Source organism: Labrus bergylta, chromosome 4, assembly GCF_963930695.1.
Source record: "Labrus bergylta chromosome 4, fLabBer1.1, whole genome shotgun sequence".
Taxonomy (NCBI): domain Eukaryota; kingdom Metazoa; phylum Chordata; class Actinopteri; order Labriformes; family Labridae; genus Labrus; species Labrus bergylta.
The window spans coordinates 3,803,078-3,819,479 of record NC_089198.1 but is presented as its reverse complement, the minus strand read 5'-3'; the positions used below and the strand labels follow the sequence as shown (position 1 = coordinate 3,819,479).

The 16,402-nt window shown below is 43.2% G+C and overlaps 1 protein-coding gene across 3 annotated transcripts in view; it reads left to right on the top strand.

Moving 5' to 3' along the window:
- Positions 1–16,402, top strand: part of efr3a (EFR3 homolog A (S. cerevisiae)) — a gene marked incomplete in the record, with an annotated part of 106,060 nt that overhangs the window by 40,743 nt on the left and 48,915 nt on the right. For all 3 annotated transcript variants that reach the window (XM_065953531.1, XM_065953532.1, XM_065953530.1), the window contains 2 exon segments: positions 2,425–2,575; positions 12,188–12,309. In XM_065953531.1, coding sequence (XP_065809603.1) covers positions 2,425–2,575; positions 12,188–12,309 — 273 coding nt within the window.

Genomic DNA, 16,402 nt, shown 5'->3' with positions numbered 1-16,402 from the left:
AAGAGTCACCATGTATTCATGTGGGACAGACGAGTGTCGGAGAGGGAAAATGCTCATGAACTCCTGCTCAAGTCGGAACAACAACTCGAAGCTCGGGAAAGAATTGGTGCCCGACTTGACGTCATATTGATCGTCACATGGGGGGCAGAAGATGTTTTGTCAATGTTGAGAAACTTTTTCTTAATCCACTTATTTCACATTAACTTTCAGCTCAAATAAAACTTGTTACTCTCCCAACCTGAAAGAACGTGAACACACTAAGTTTGAGGAACAACTTCCCAATTGGGTAACAAGGACCATCTGAGGAGCACTTGAATGCAGCGTCATTCACAATAAGGCGTGTAGCTGACATGATTGACAGGTGGGCGTGGTGTAACGGTTTGTCAGGAGGTTTAAAACCCGCCTCAGCTCCAGCTCTCAGCCTATCGTTAGGCTGACTGAAAGTTAGGCTGAGACAGCATTTCCAGCATGGAGACCGCCATCGATGGGACTCCAGCGCCCCCTGCAGGAACAGCTGGGTCACCCAGGTTGCGCCTGTTAATATTTACAGTTATGGTTTTTACCAAAGCTTGCAAAAAGAAGTAGAAGATTTGTGAATCTATAACCACATTGGGCACAATGAAACTTGATGGGGAAACAGACAGTACATGAAGTAGTCACTTACAGTAACTTACCGTAAACAAACAGCATCATTAACTGGTGAATCCTCCTCCTCGATCCCCTGGAGACGAAGCACAAAGATCCCAGTGTAACAGAGTTAATCAAGTTTAAAATCACACAGCGAAGGAGGCTCTCCTCAGAATGGTCTTTACCACATTACAAATCTCGTTGCTTCACATTTCCCTGAACCGTTTTGAGCCTTCTGCTCCTCGAACGTAATTAAAACGAGTTGAGAGACAAAAGTATCCCTAATGTATTTTCTAAAAGGCAAAATTTGCAGCACCAAATCAATGCAGTGATTATAACGTCAGAAGTGGTGTTTAATTGGCTGTGACTTTAACTCCCCGAAGCCGAAATTCAGAGAACAAACACATCCCTCTCTCGCTCTCTCTCTCGCTCCATCTGTAATCGTCCATGTGCTGTGACCAAACCATTTGGCATCGCTTTAAAAAAAACACTCCGTCCACGACAAAGTGTCACGTCCGTATGCTCGCGTTTGTTATGTCACTCAAATCCCAAACCTGTCGTTAGATTTTGGCGAGGCTTGTTGCCTCCCAGATGGACCGAGCTGCCCGCATACGAGTGATGAGTCCATTCGAGCTGTAATACATTCATGCCGTTAAATAAACATCACACACACACACTGTCCATTTGGTCCACAATAACAACCTGCATGAACTGTATTTCTGATGTTCTAATCATCCAGAATAACTCTGCTCAGACTGCAGGCTGTAGATTTGAATCAGAAGAACAACAAAGAAGGTTTGAATTTGTCTGAACCTCTCAGTTTGTTTACATTTCAGAGGAATGTTGTCAGCAAGTACAGACAAAAATGCTTCTGCAAACTACAACCAATCAGAGCATCAATAGGCTGCTTGGATGCATAGCTGGCTCCAACATCCATTTCATAAGCCTCCATCCATTCGTCCATCCATCGATTTTATGTCGGCTTATTGGAGGACAGGTCGCGGTGGCAGCGAGTCGACTCAGACAACTTTCTCCCAAGCAACATTTTCCAGCTCCTCCTGGGGGATTGTAGACATAGAGCCTAGACATCCTTTGGAGGAGTCTCATTTCAGCCACTTGTATCCATGATCTTATTCTTTGGGTCACTGTCACAGCTCATGACCTCAGGTTAGGGTTGTAAGCCTCTACTGTAGTTCAACATGACATTAACAAGTCAACTCTTGGCTAATGCTGATCCCATTCACACATATTCACAGGCCCCCGACAAAACAGCAGGAGCAACTTGGGGTTAAGTGTCTTGCCAAAGGACACATCGTATATGTTGGCTGCAGGAGCTGGCGATCGAACCCCTGACCTTCTGGTTGAGAGACGACCGACTCTACCAACTGAGCCACAGCGTCGATTTATTTTACAGCCAGCGAGATAGTGACATCCATTGATTGATGATGAAAGTGTTCCAAGGTTCCACCAATCAAGGCATAGTAGAGAAAGAAATATAAAAAAATACAGCCAATCAAAATCTCAAGTGAATAACCTCTTGAATTAAGCCGGGGTAAAAATGGTTTCAACAACAGTGGAACTCGAGCACTGAAGGCATTTCTTTTTACTGTCTTTAAAGAATTCATATCCCAAGAACAACTTCATTTTTAACACAACAAAAGTTTAAAACTCTGAACGTTCATTTTTGAGATATTTCCATGTGTCCTGGCAGAGTGCTGCATGCCTCAGATGTTAAAACACTTCCTGTCTCAGAGCAGCTCAGGCCTCGATGATGATTCCCTCCCGTCCTCTGTGCAGGTACGTGGTGATCGCCATGGAGGCTCTGGACCAGCTGCTGATGGCCTGTCACTCTCAGAGCATCAAACCCTTCGTGGAGAGTTTCCTGCACATGGTGGCCAAGCTGCTGGAGTCCAGAGAACCAGACCTGCAGGTTCTGGGAACCAACTCGGTGAGACTAACTGTTTATGAAATCTTGGTTTCCATCAGGTTACTGGTGTCAGGGACGTTTTCAACTTGACTGGGATTTAAAGGAAAGACACAATATTGAACTTCTTCTAATCAGACATGCAGAGTAATAATGAACAACACACAAAAATGGACTTCAGCTTGTAGTTCTTTTGTAGTCTTCTGACTACTCAAAGCGCTTTTACACCGCAGGTCACACCTACACATTCACACACTGATGGTAGAGGCTGCTGAGTAAAGAGTCCATCAGTATTAACTCATCCATTCATACACATTCACACACTGATGGTAGAGGCTGCTGAGTAAAGAGTCCATCAGAATTAACTCATCCATTCATACACATTCACACGCTGATGGTAGAGGCTGCTGAGTAAAGAGTCCATCAGTATTAACTCATCCATTCATACACTGATGGTAGAGGCTGCTGAGTGAAGAGTCCATCAGTATTAACTCATCCATTCATACACATTCACACACTGATGGTAGAGGCTGCTGAGTGAAGAGTCCATCAGTATTAACTCATCCATTCATACACATTCACACACTGATGGTAGAGGCTGCTGAGTGAAGAGTCCATCAGAATTAACTCATCCATTCATACACATTCACACACTGATGGTAGAGGCTGCTGAGTGAAGAGTCCATCAGTATTAACTCATCCATTCATACACATTCACACACTGATGGTAGAGGCTGCTGAGTGAAGAGTCCATCAGTATTAACTCATCCATTCATACACATTCACACACTGATGGTAGAGGCTGCTGAGTGAAGAGTCCATCAGTATTAACTCATCCATTCATACACATTCACACACTGATGGTAGAGGCTGCTGAGTAAAGAGTCCATCAGTATTAACTCATCCATTCATACACATTCACACACTGATGGTAGAGGCTGCTGAGTGAAGAGTCCATCAGTATTAACTCATCCATTCATACACATTCACACACTGATGGTAGAGGCTGCTGAGTGAAGAGTCCATCAGTATTAACTCATCCATTCATACACATTCACACACTGATGGTAGAGGCTGCTGAGTGAAGAGTCCATCAGTATTAACTCATCCATTCATACACATTCACACACTGATGGTAGAGGCTGCTGAGTGAAGAGTCCATCAGTATTAACTCATCCATTCATACACATTCACACGCTGATGGTAGAGGCTGCTGAGTGAAGAGTCCATCAGTATTAACTCATCCATTCATACACTGATGGTAGAGGCTGCTGAGTGAAGAGTCCATCAGTATTAACTCATCCATTCATACACATTCACACACTGATGGTAGAGGCTGCTGAGTAAAGAGTCCATCAGTATTAACTCATCCATTCATACACATTCACACACTGATGGTAGAGGCTGCTGAGTGAAGAGTCCATCAGTATTAACTCATCCATTCATACACATTCACACACTGATGGTAGAGGCTGCTGAGTGAAGAGTCCATCAGTATTAACTCATCCATTCATACACATTCACACACTGATGGTAGAGGCTGCTGAGTGAAGAGTCCATCAGTATTAACTCATCCATTCATACACATTCACACACTGATGGTAGAGGCTGCTGAGTAAAGAGTCCATCAGTATTAACTCATCCATTCATACACCATTCAGGGAAATGAAACACCATAACAAACGACTTAAAGTGTTAGCAGCAATTGTCCTTTACTGGGGCTGCTGCCTGCATTGTTGTGTTAGCATGCTAATGTTAGCGCTCTTTAGTTAGCTTGTAGCTTCACATTGTTGTGTTAGCATGCTAATGTTAGCGCTCTTTAGTTAGCTCGTAGCTTCACATTTCATGTAAAGTGACACAGAATGAGCGTGATCTAAAAACTCTTACTAACATCCAAATAATCAGTGAGTATGTTCTTCTTCTTCTCTCTAGTTCTTGACTAAAACAGCTTTTATACACAAGGGGAGGAGCCGGCCGTCCCGTCCATGTAAACACGGCTCTGACAACAACACAGCCAGCGGGACTCGAGCTTCTCCCTCATTGTAGACAGTCATGACTCAGAGACACATTTACACAGGACAGACTTTATGATTTCTTTATGTGGAACATGTTGCTCATTCTTCCTTGCTGCAACATCCCTGAACTCTGTTTTTGTAGCTCGTTGTTTGAAAACGTTGCCTCGAAATAAGACAATCAATCTTTTTTAATTTTGCTGTGAACACAAAATAAAATGAACATAAAGCTTCACTTCAAGCTGAACACACACACACACACACACACACACACACACACACACACACACACACTGAGCAGAACATTGAACACATTACTCAGCTGCAGCCCAGAGGTTGATGTCGCTGGTTTAATACCTCATTTAACTTTTACTCTGGCGGTGGAAATACCATATCCTGTGACAGATTCTGATTATTATTAGCCTTTTATAAGCCGCCAGCAAATGTCAGACTCATTCCCCCCCCCCCCCCCCCCCTTTGTAAGTCTTTTGAAGGTGAACCCAAAGTTTTTTTTTTCCCCTTTTCATGCCTCTTGTTCTGGGCCTGTCGTCCTTTCCATTGTTGGAGGTTCATGTGAGCAGGAAGCAGGAAACAGAGCCGCAGGTTTTAGACGTGAAAGCCTTTGCATTATTTATGTGTGGTATTTAGACTCTGATGAAGGCAGAGACAGGTAGGTGAGTCGGGAGGGGAGGGGGGGGCGTTGTCAACAGTGGCAAACGCCGCCTTTAGGAGCAAGCTGTGTTAATTATATGCCCCCTCATGATGCCGGCTACAAAGGCGAGACGCTGCGTTTAATGTCAGCGTTTTTGGTTTCACATCTCAGCCGTGGAAAAAAAGAAGCACTCGTGTTTGTTCCGTCAGGTAATTATCAGTTTAATGAGTTTGTTTGAGATGTCTGCAGAACAAGACGCAGCCCGACAAATGAGTGCAGCTTTTTTGGTTGAAATACTGTTTGAAAGCAGCCGAGCCTCAGCGGTGACTCGTCAGTCCTGCAGAGCTGCTCGCAGTGCAGAGCCGGAGAGTAGATTAAACTAAATCATCCTGATCGACAACATCACAGGCGAAAACAACAACAACAAAAAAACAAAAACATGTCAGAGCTCCATCAATACGTCTTTCTTTATTTCTCAGCAAACTTCACAAAGAGAAGGTCCGGAACATCCTCCGAGTTATTTCAAGAGATGTAACATGAGTAAACACTTGGCAACAGTAGAAAGAAAAAAAAACCTTGGGGAGAACCAGACTCATGGTAAACTGAGGTTTGCTGCACTTTGATTGGCTGATTAAGGGCGCACTCTCACTAGGCAGGCCTTACCGTGCATAAGCACACTTCACCCCTGAAGTCCAGTTAGTTTGACGAGTGTGAGTGCTCCAGTCTGTGCTCAAACTCGATGCACTTCTTTGGCCCTGGCACGCTTTGAAGAGGTTTACTTCAGCATGGTGCAGTTCATACACGAGCGCAAGCACAGGTACACAATGTGGATAGCCTTTACTGATGCATGATTCCAAAGGACAGGGACCAGGCTCTACCTCCCATACTACGTTCAGAGACTTGAGGGACCTCGAGCAGGCCTGCGTTCTGGTCTCCGTGGAACTGGAATCATGGAAAAGCTTCAGTTCATGCCACTAAAATGTGTCTAATTGAAGTTGAGTCCATTTAGTAATGGTTCAGTCACAGAGCTCAACATTCTGTTTCATGTATTTTAAAATAACGCTCCAGGGGACTAAGCTCGATCTTTCTTCTCCCTCTTCTCACATTTTATTTCCTAAGGTGTTTACCTTTTTATTCAATCTAAATCAAATGAGTTTAAATCAGTTTAAGACTTAAAGAGTATCAAACTGTTATTGTTAAGTAAAGGTGTTTTAAGCCTCAAGCCAACGGGCTTCATGAACGGCCACATGGTCTCACAGTTGGTGTTAGAGTCCCTTTAAAGAGTATATCATTATTTTCTTCAGCTCTATTCAGACTGGTGTTTCAAGCCGTGATATTTAAGCCCCTGTGACATTTCACCTTCAGTCTTGTTGCTGAGGCGTAACGGGGGGCCAAGTGATACACCCTCTGTAGCGTCTTCAGAGGTAGTAACAGAGGCGTTACAGAGGAGAGATGGGATCAGCTGAGCCAGCAGGGGAGCGCAGTGCTGTGTGTGTGTGTGTGTGCGCATGTCTGACTGAGTTTCTATGTGGAGCTTCTGCAACGCCGAAAAGCATCTTGAATCTCACAGGCTGTGGCTCGATTTTACGCCGTCTCAGAATCAAATTGAAGGTACAAAGAAGTGATGAGGGCGGAGCTTAGTTACGGCGCTTTAGCGAAAACAAGAAGTCTGAAAATGGCTTTGGATTGAAAACTAACTCAACACAAAATCACATTAAAATGTGGATAAAAACTTTTAAGATGTTCTGCTAATTAATAACCATTCTGTTAACCAATCATATAAAAGGTTTTCAAATCATTGGAATAAAAACATGCATGATTTTTCACTTGAAATCTACCCGTCACCTGTCTCCCCTCTGCCTTCTGTGCCCAGCGTGTGTCACTCCCGTCCGTGTGGCCAAATCCATCAGCCAGCTCTCTTTGTCACAAGAAATTGGCAGACTGCGACGGCTTGAAGTGTCTCTTCCTGCGCTCCATCTCAATAGAAGAGACACTCATCAGTCTGCACTCGAGCAAATGAAGCCACTGAGTCAGACACACCGGGGAGTTTAGACGTCAGCTATTTATAGTCTGCTGAGCCAGATGTGCCACACACACACACACACACAGCGGACAGTCTGATAAGGAAATGTGCGTCTCTATTCACCGGTTCAATCTTCTTCCTGCTTCCATGTGTCAGTCGTGGACTTTGTGAACAAAAAGGGAGTCTCTAATCTGAGTAAGCTCTATCAGTTCTTTCCCGTCTCTCCTTCTTTAGATTCCGTCTGTTGCTTCATTTCGGCCTCAGTCGACCTTCTTCACTTGTGATTTCGCTCAACAGTTAGTGCGCAGATGGCCTCTGAAGACTTGGCTCCTCTTCTAACAGAGGAACCTTCATCAGTCCACTTCAAAGTCTTTGTTTTTTCTCTCTGTTTGAATTCTTTCATGTGCAGCTCAGACCTTAAAAAAAATCAGACACCCAGCGATTGCCCAAAATAATCTGTTTAATGTCTCGAGGTGCCTTTAAGAGAGTCCTTACTTTCCCTCTAACATGTGGTTAGTAGATTTTAAAGGTCACATATCCTCCTCCTCTTCTTCAGTGTAAATAAGTGTCAGAGCTCCTCAAAACATGTGTGTGAAGTTTCTTGTTCTAAATCCACTCTGATCCTGTATTTGATCATGTCTATAAACCCCTCTATTTCAGCCCTGCTCAGAACAGGCTGTTTCTGTGTCTGTACCTTTAAATATGTAAATGAGCTGTGTCTGACCACGCCCCCTCTCTGGAAGGGCTTGGGTGTACTCTGTCTTTCTTGCTCCATGTCCTATTGTTTACGGTGAGAAGGCAGACTCAGAGGGCAGAACAAACACCTAGCTGTGGGAGTGTCACCCACCTGGGGGAGGGGCTACTACCCTTTGTGATGTCATGAAGGGAAAATCTCCAAACGGCCTGTTTGAGCACACATTTTCTGAAAAGTGGAGCAGGCAGAAGACGGAGAGGATGGACTTTTCTCATCATTGGGGGGTTTGTAGACGGACTATAGACACATATTAGAGTTAGAGGAAGATGGAGAAGAGGAGTTTACAGAATATGTGACCTTTAACACACTCTTTCTTGTGTATGAACATCATATAGGGGCAGAGTGTGATATGTGACTATGGATGAAAATGCTTTGATTTTGTCCATATTGAATAGACATATTAAAGGTAGAGCTTTAATTAGACTTGACAGACTTTTTTTTTTTCAACATATTTTTATGAAAGCAAGTTCAAAGCATACAGTGCAATCAGAAACATTCAAAAACCCAGTATCCCATCGCCCTGTAAACAACCCTCCCAGACCAACAAATAGACCTCTTAGTTTAAAGACAAGAATAAAAGTGCAAGATTGGAAAGCTTCACAAAAAAACAAATAAATAATGATAATGAAAATTGACGAGACAAACATAAACAAAAAAATGAATATATAAATAAACAAACAACATTGACAAGAATGAAAGTTGTTATGAGCATACCAAATAGGTAAATAGGAAAAACAGTGTAACCTGTGAAAGAGACAGAATCACTCACGCACACTGCAGACAACAGCTGCTCACATCCAGGCTACCACCTAAGCGGCTGAAGAACCCGCGCACAGAAAGAAGTATGGTCAGAACATAAAATTTGGTATTTAATTACGCACAGGTTTGCCCTGACTCAGGGGGAGAAAAAAAAGGGGGGGGGGGGGGCGGCTGGACAGGCACGAGAGGACAGGATCAGTATCAGCAGGCGATGGTGTACTACTACAATACCTCGTCAGGTGAGAGTTTCTCAAAATATTGAAGCAGAGGTCTCCAGTGAGTGTAAAACCTATCAGAGCACCCTCTAAGAGAGAATTTAATTTTCTCCAACTTCATAAGAAGACAAAATAAGACATCGTGCAGCCATGCTTTGAAGGAGGGGCGTTGTGAAGATTTCCATAAGAGAAGGATTTTCCTGCGGGCAATTAAAGAGGCAAATGCAATAACATTGTCCTGCGTGGTCGGGGTGGCAAGATTGTCAGGAGACCTCCCGAAAATAGTTATATGTGGGGATGGATTGATGTTTATACCTAAAATGTTGGAGATGGACTTAAAGAAGGACTGCCAATAATTAACTAATTTAGAACAGGACCAAAACATGTGAGTCAGGTTGCAAGGAGCCTGAGAACATCTACCACAAGTTTCATCAGTTGTATCCGGAAATATTCTGGAGAGTTTATATTGCTGTAATGAAGTCTGTGGAGCACTTTAAACTGGATAAGAGACAGCCTAGCACAGCTCGAAGAAGAATTAGCAGCCCCAAGCGCCTTTTCCCAGAAATCCTCAGAAAGATTGGTTTGTAATTCGCTTTCTCAATCAGCCTTGATCTTTTTTACCGCGGACTCGTCAGTTGTGAACAGGAGGTCATAAAGGAAGGAAACCTGACCTTTGGGCAAGATTCTTGCCTTGAGTGCCAAATCAATGCCACTGGACTTTGGAACATAAGACTTGACAGACTTAAATGTTCTTTAGCTCTCTGTACCAGTCACAGCTGTAGACTTTTCCTCTTCGTTCAGCACAAACAACAACTGAAGGGGAAACAAAGTCCCAGTCTGACAGTTAAGAGGCCGAGGAGGTCTTCATCATCATTACCTGAGTCAGGACTCAGGTGGCAGCAGCCCTTTATGACTGTCTGCAACCAAAGACATCAACACTTTACTGAGATGAACTGCAGAGGCCAGGATTTATCATGGTTCCTTCAAAACTGCAGCTCCTGACAAACTCTCACCCACTGACAATTTGGAAAAAACAAACACATAGGTTAAGTGTCGGAGTTGCTCATATAGGTGTACGTAATCCTAAATGTTCTGTAAAATACAGATAATTGCTAAGTAAGACTTCTTAAATTACTCGAGGCTGCATTGTCCAACTTCTTTGCTGGAGTCAGCAGCAGTCTGCGTCCTCCCCCTCAGACTGTGATGCTGCATATTCACCAGCAGGGTCATCAGTAAACCAGCAACCCAGGGCAACCAACAAACTACCAATGAGACAAACTACTGCTTCATTCCTAAAAATCAAAGCAAGAAATTGGTTCATAAATCTAATCCACAAACCTTTTAACTTTGGTCTTTTACGAAGAATACTTTGATTTTCCCTCGGGATCAGTAAAGTATCTATCTATCTATCTAAGAAGAAAACAACCATTTTATTTTGAAAACCTAAGCAAAATAAAAAGTCATTTTTTGTGGGGGGTGTGTTGTATGCTTGGATTTTACTAACATTGGAACAGCTTTTAATCAACATGAAGATCTTCCACTTCCATTAATATCTCGTTTTTAGACCGTTTTTATTCACCTTTGAAGGCATGCTTGTCTTTGTGCGAGCTTGTATTTAATTTAAGTTCAGAATTTGATTATGCAATTCTTTTAAATTATCTTAAGTGTACCTCAGTTTCAAGCAGCAGCCTCCAGATATTCAAAAAAACAGTTTCTCAAGTGTCCACTTGGGGCCGGCTGCTAAAGCGGAGGCATCCCCCTTTTGGTCCCATGCCAAAATGCCCACTTTACATCAGAGATTAACTTTCTTACAGCGTGGTTCAAAAATAAATTAGGTATCAAAAGCTCATGTCTGTATTGGTACACCCAGTACATTTTTTTACAACTCCATTTTAAAAATATGAAGGCTATAGATGTAGGCTATAGAGAAATGCATGCATAATTAGGGGCGTGGCTAAAATGAGTGAAAAGTGGGCATATTATAGATGTTTGGCAGGAGGCTTGAGGTCTGCCTCAGCTCCACCTTTTTACCTGCTGTTGATTGACCTGAAGTTATGTTGAGACAGCATTTCAAATGTGGCGACCACTATCGTTGGGCTTCAACACTCCACATTACAAACCACTGAGAGTACGTCCATGTTTTATACAGACTATGGTTTGTTTATATCTGATCGTTCCTTTTTTTTTTCCTTTAAAACGTATTTTTTTGTGTGAAGCAGTTTGTTCAGACTGGTATTATTATTCTTTGTATACTTAAAGAGTACCTTCATTTGACTCTGCTCAAAGTGTGCACCATCAGTTACATGTTAAAGCACTCTGAGTCTGAAGCCTTGGTTTGGTCGTCTGATTCTGGAGCATGTTTGAAAAGCTGATGGGAAGCCACTTCCCTGCACACCTACCTCCTCCCCGTCTGAGCCATTGCCCCTGGGAGATGTTAGACACTAAATGGGAGGAAATTACCAGGTAGAGCGGCGAGGTTTCGCTCACCAATGTCAAACTGTACAGAGGCAATTTGTTGCAGTGGACAATGATAGGGTAGTGAGGAGCACTCCTCGAGCACAGCTGACTGTGAGGAGGCCTCTCCAGAGGACACTCTGCACGCCGTTTGGAGGGAAGAAATTACAGGCTGGACAAAAGTGGGTGGCTCTCTTATGGTGATTATCATCATCGCCGTCATTTCCAGTTCATGTCCATGCACAGACGTGACGTCTTTTTACTCTCTGAAGCGTGCTGCATGTCATTACAGATGTCTGCTAATTATGAATCTGGTTTTGGTGAGAATTAGCAGCTTCACGGCCGTTATTAGTTCTGATTGGAGGTATTTGAACTCTCGTTGACGATGTCAGAGGTGGATTAAGGACGCTTTTCCTTTTCTGGCAGGGATTTTTTATTTACGGTTACATCCCTTAAAGTCTTGAATCTTTGTCTCTTTGTACATTTCTCTCTCATTGGCTGTTCTGAGAATACAGATGTTAACATCCAGATTTCAAATCCTAAATATCCAACATGTTCTGGATCTGTTGAACGTTTATGTTTCTAGATAGTGTAAAGTATAATCTAATCTACTCTAATAAAACAGACTGAGCATCAATACAGAACACGTTCCTAAACAGGTTTCTCCAACGATTTCCAAGATGGATGAATCGAACCAAAACTGTTGAATCCCAAAGACGCTAATGTGCTAATAGATATGTTCCTCTGTGTTTCTGTCCTCTTTGTAGTTTGTGAAGTTTGCCAACATCGAGGAGGACACGCCGTCCTACCACCGCCGCTACGACTTCTTTGTGTCCCAGTTCAGCGCCATGTGCCACTCTACTCATGAAGATCCTGAAACCAGAACCAGGTAAGACCACTCTGTTCACCCACAAAAAACACACAGTGGAGTGTGTGGATTGAACTCGACTGTTCCAAATAATTCTACATCCTGTTTAAGGCCGCCATTGTTATCTTCCAGTTAACCACATATTAATTACTTCTTAAAGGTTTCATGTGACATGTTAAACTTCTACAACAAAACTGACGCTTTGTTTCAGTCACTCTTTGGCTCCCTGGAGGGTAAAATAATATCTTATTGATCATTTCTGAATCCGTTGATTGGCTCCTTTTCTTTGTGAAGTTGAGCTTCAGTCAGAGAAATCAGCTCCTCATATCCAGTCTGTCCACTGGTGTCTCTTTTTGTTTTTCATTATAAAGAAGATAGTTTTCCATGTGGCCCCACGTCTCCATCTTTCAGAGACGACCTAATGCCAGTGATGGATTACACAAACATCACATCCAGCATGGGGGGGGGAGGGGCTGTCACCCGATCCCCACCAGCGCAGGTCCCCTGAATACAGAATTAACCACATCTCGTCCTGATCCATATTTCATGGCCTTCTCCTCCCACCGAGACCTCACGGCTCATTAACGCCACCACAGGAGAGCGCCGCTGCCTCACCGGGCGGATTGAGATACGAGCGTTTGAAAGACGTATCGATGATGAAATGAAGAGAACTGCCCGGCTTAAATTAGCTTGAAATGATTTGCAGAGAAATGGGCCAACGTGCCTGTAGTGCCTTCTTCTTCCTTATTGTCTCATGGAGAATGTGAATGTAGCGTCCAGAGGCAGAACGGCAGACGCACAATCGCACATGAAACACAACACGTCACGAGTCAAACAGAAGTTAGTTATGAGCAGTCTAATACTGAGGCATCGTCACGTCCTGAAACCAATCAGATCGCTCAAATCGTTTTGTCAAGATCACAAGAAATCAACTCGTCATCAGAGGAAAACATCCCGAGATAACGCGATAAATAATCCGACTGAGGAAAAAGGAGTCAAATAAAAATACATGTAGGCATGTTCTCTTTGGGCTTCTGAGTAAACCAACCCACAAGGACTTCATTATTTTTACAGCTGATTCCAAGACAGAGAAGCTGCATACCAATGTTCCAATAAGATATAACTTAAAGGTTCAATATGTTGAATTTTATTAGAATTTATTTTATCTGAATTAATGAAAAATGGACTAAACCGATGTTGAGTTCTTACATCACCTCTAATATTTCCAACAGTTATCAAAGCCAGAGAAATTCTTCATTTAGAGTTGTAACGGCACGTCTCTTGTTGCGGTGGCCGCCATGACGGACATGACACGTTTATCGTTGCCGTGGAAACATCGGAGCTTACGTCAAAGTGGTTAGCTGCTACTGAAAGCTGTCGTACTGTCGCTGTTAGTGCTGCTGTGATAAAAACATCATTTAAATTATCCTCTGATACATCAGCTCGTCTGTAAACAGATTCTCTTCCTCAGGTCGGTTTCACCCGGTCGTCATGACTACGGTCAACAGATAGTTTGTTTTCATCAGAGGGGTGGGGTTGGGAGTAGCAGAAGAATCACTCCCATGATTCCCCGCCAGCCTCGACGTCATCTTATGTTATTGTTTTGATCGAGAGCCCCCTGGTGGCGGAGTTTACAAACTGTGCCTTTAATTTTGCAGCTAATTCCAAAAACAAGAAGCTGCGTACCAACTTAAGGAACATTGACCAGGTTGATTCAACTGATAATATCCAATGAGGGTGCAGGACACATGACAAATGTGATAAAGCAGGTGAATTTTAAAGGAGACATTATTAACAGAAGAAAAAAGCACAAAGAGCTTTAGGGCAGAAAGTAAGTGAGGAGATTCCTTCTTCCACCACGTCCACTCATCGTGCATGCAAAGTAATTTCAAACCCGGAGGTGTTTTTTTTTTTTTTAATAAAAGAGAAATGAGAGTGTTCAGGGAGCCAGACATCAGACAAACATCATTCTCCTCCTTTTGAGGACACAGAGACTCTCTGCCTGCCAGCCGCATTCTCAGGCGGGTTAAAAATAGCTCAGTGACGGCGGTGGTGGTGGCAGTGAAGCTCAGGCGATGACACCGTATTATACTTAACAAGACTCCTCTCCCCCAGCTGAGACGCCCCCCCCCGACTCCATATCAGCAGTATATTAAAGCATCACCCTCCCATTCATTGTCAGAATAACTTGCCTCCTCTGGTGTCACCGGGCTTATTTGCAGAAGTAGCAGCGCTGCAGCTGAGCGCCGTGTTTGTGCATAGAAGATAAACATTGAACTCCATCTGTATGTATGAGTGGGTGAAGGTGTGAGGAGAAGCAGGGGATGCTGGGATTATTTTTGAATTGGACTCTCTGCCACCTCGAGGTATCACACAACTCGTCTTCCATTCTTCATTTCATTATTCCATTCAGAGCGTCTCTCTGTAGGCGGGGAGGAATCCTCTGACAGAGTCTCTCTTGTGGTTATTGGATTAGGCCTGAGGCGAGGTCGGCCATCTTGGTTTTCATATTGCATATATACGCAGCATATGTTGTTGTTGTTGTTGTTGTTGTTGTTGTTGTTGTTGTTTGTGAAGAAACCTAGAGAGGAGACACAGATTGTCAAAGACGTTCTGATCGATCTCTGAACTCATCGGCTTTTATCTGACGACCGTTTAGCCTCCGGGAGCGGTGGTCGACTCTTCAGGGCGTTTCAGGGGATGTGTGGATAGTGAGGGGAGATCTTTTTGGTATAGGATGTTAGATTAGATGCCAATCATCTGGAGAAAAGGAAGAATGATGGAAACGTGCATCCTGCCCACTTGTAAACTTCAGATTTCTTCTTCATCCTCTTTAACTTTGCTGCTCGCTATTGTTAGCTTGCTGCTAGCATTGTTGGGTGATGCACAGTTGGGCAGAAGCTATCCAACAGGTTTGGAGTAAGATTTTTAGAAAGTGCTGGGATAGATCATTGTTTTGACTGCCCATCGATTAGATTGTTCAACCAACTGATTCAGATCGTTGGTTCGTTACACCCCTAGTTTAAAGTGTAATGAGCAAACTGAGGAATGAGAATGGAGTTGGTGTTGGAGATCATCTAAGAGCAGATTGTTAGCCACACATGAAGGCAGATATCTGTGTGCAGATATTTATTCAAGATAAATTAACTTTAAGTGACTGCCGAGTGGTTCTGATTGCTTTAGGTCAGATTGTGTTCGCCTCTCTTGTCTGCCGAGAGCTGGGAAAAAAATCAACTTGTTTAATAATAGAGATTCTAATCTTCTGAGATTTTAAACCGATTCATAACTTCCAAAAATCTTTTTTTTGGCTAATCAGTCTCTCCCTGCTAAGTGCTAGGGCTAACTCTTTAACTCAGTAGAATAGACTTTAGACTTTATTGTCCCTGAGGGGAAATTGCTTGAAAAATGGAGCAGCAACAAATGCAGCCAGTCTCACAGATGACTGGACTAGATCCTGAAGTTTCTACTCATTCAAAAATAGACTTTGAATCATGAATCACTTTGAATCGAAAATATTGTAATTGTAATCAAAATTGAATCAAATCATGAGACACCCAAAGATTCCCAGCACGAGTCTGCACTGACTGTTTTCCTGCAAACAGTGAAAGCCAGCTGGACCGGCAGAGGGACGATACAACTGGTACTACAGCTGGAGAAAAGAACTAGTGATGTGAAAAGCAGTTCTTTTCAGTGTACTGAATCAGTAGAATCAGTTCAGTGAAGTGATTCGTTCAAATGATTCGTTCACTGAATCGTTCAGTACTTCTCTGCAGCTCTGTCTGTGAATCAGAATTTAATAAACTGAAACACGGCCGAACGTTTAGTTCTGCTCGCCATCGTTCTGAGAACAGCCGGTGGTGAATAATAAACCAATGAGCTGAGAATTTAGTTGGATAAAGTTACAGTTTGCAAACTGAAAGCTGCTAAAACATTCACATTTATTTTCCCCGACCGTTCTGTTCAGTACGTTCAGAACACAAATCACTGACTGACTGACTGAGAGGGAGAGAGAGGAGGCGGAGCTCTCGTTCAGTTCGTTCACTGAACGTACTGTGAACGGGAGCTTTGAAACACGAGACGGGAGAGAGGAGAGGGCAACTGAAGTTGAGAAATG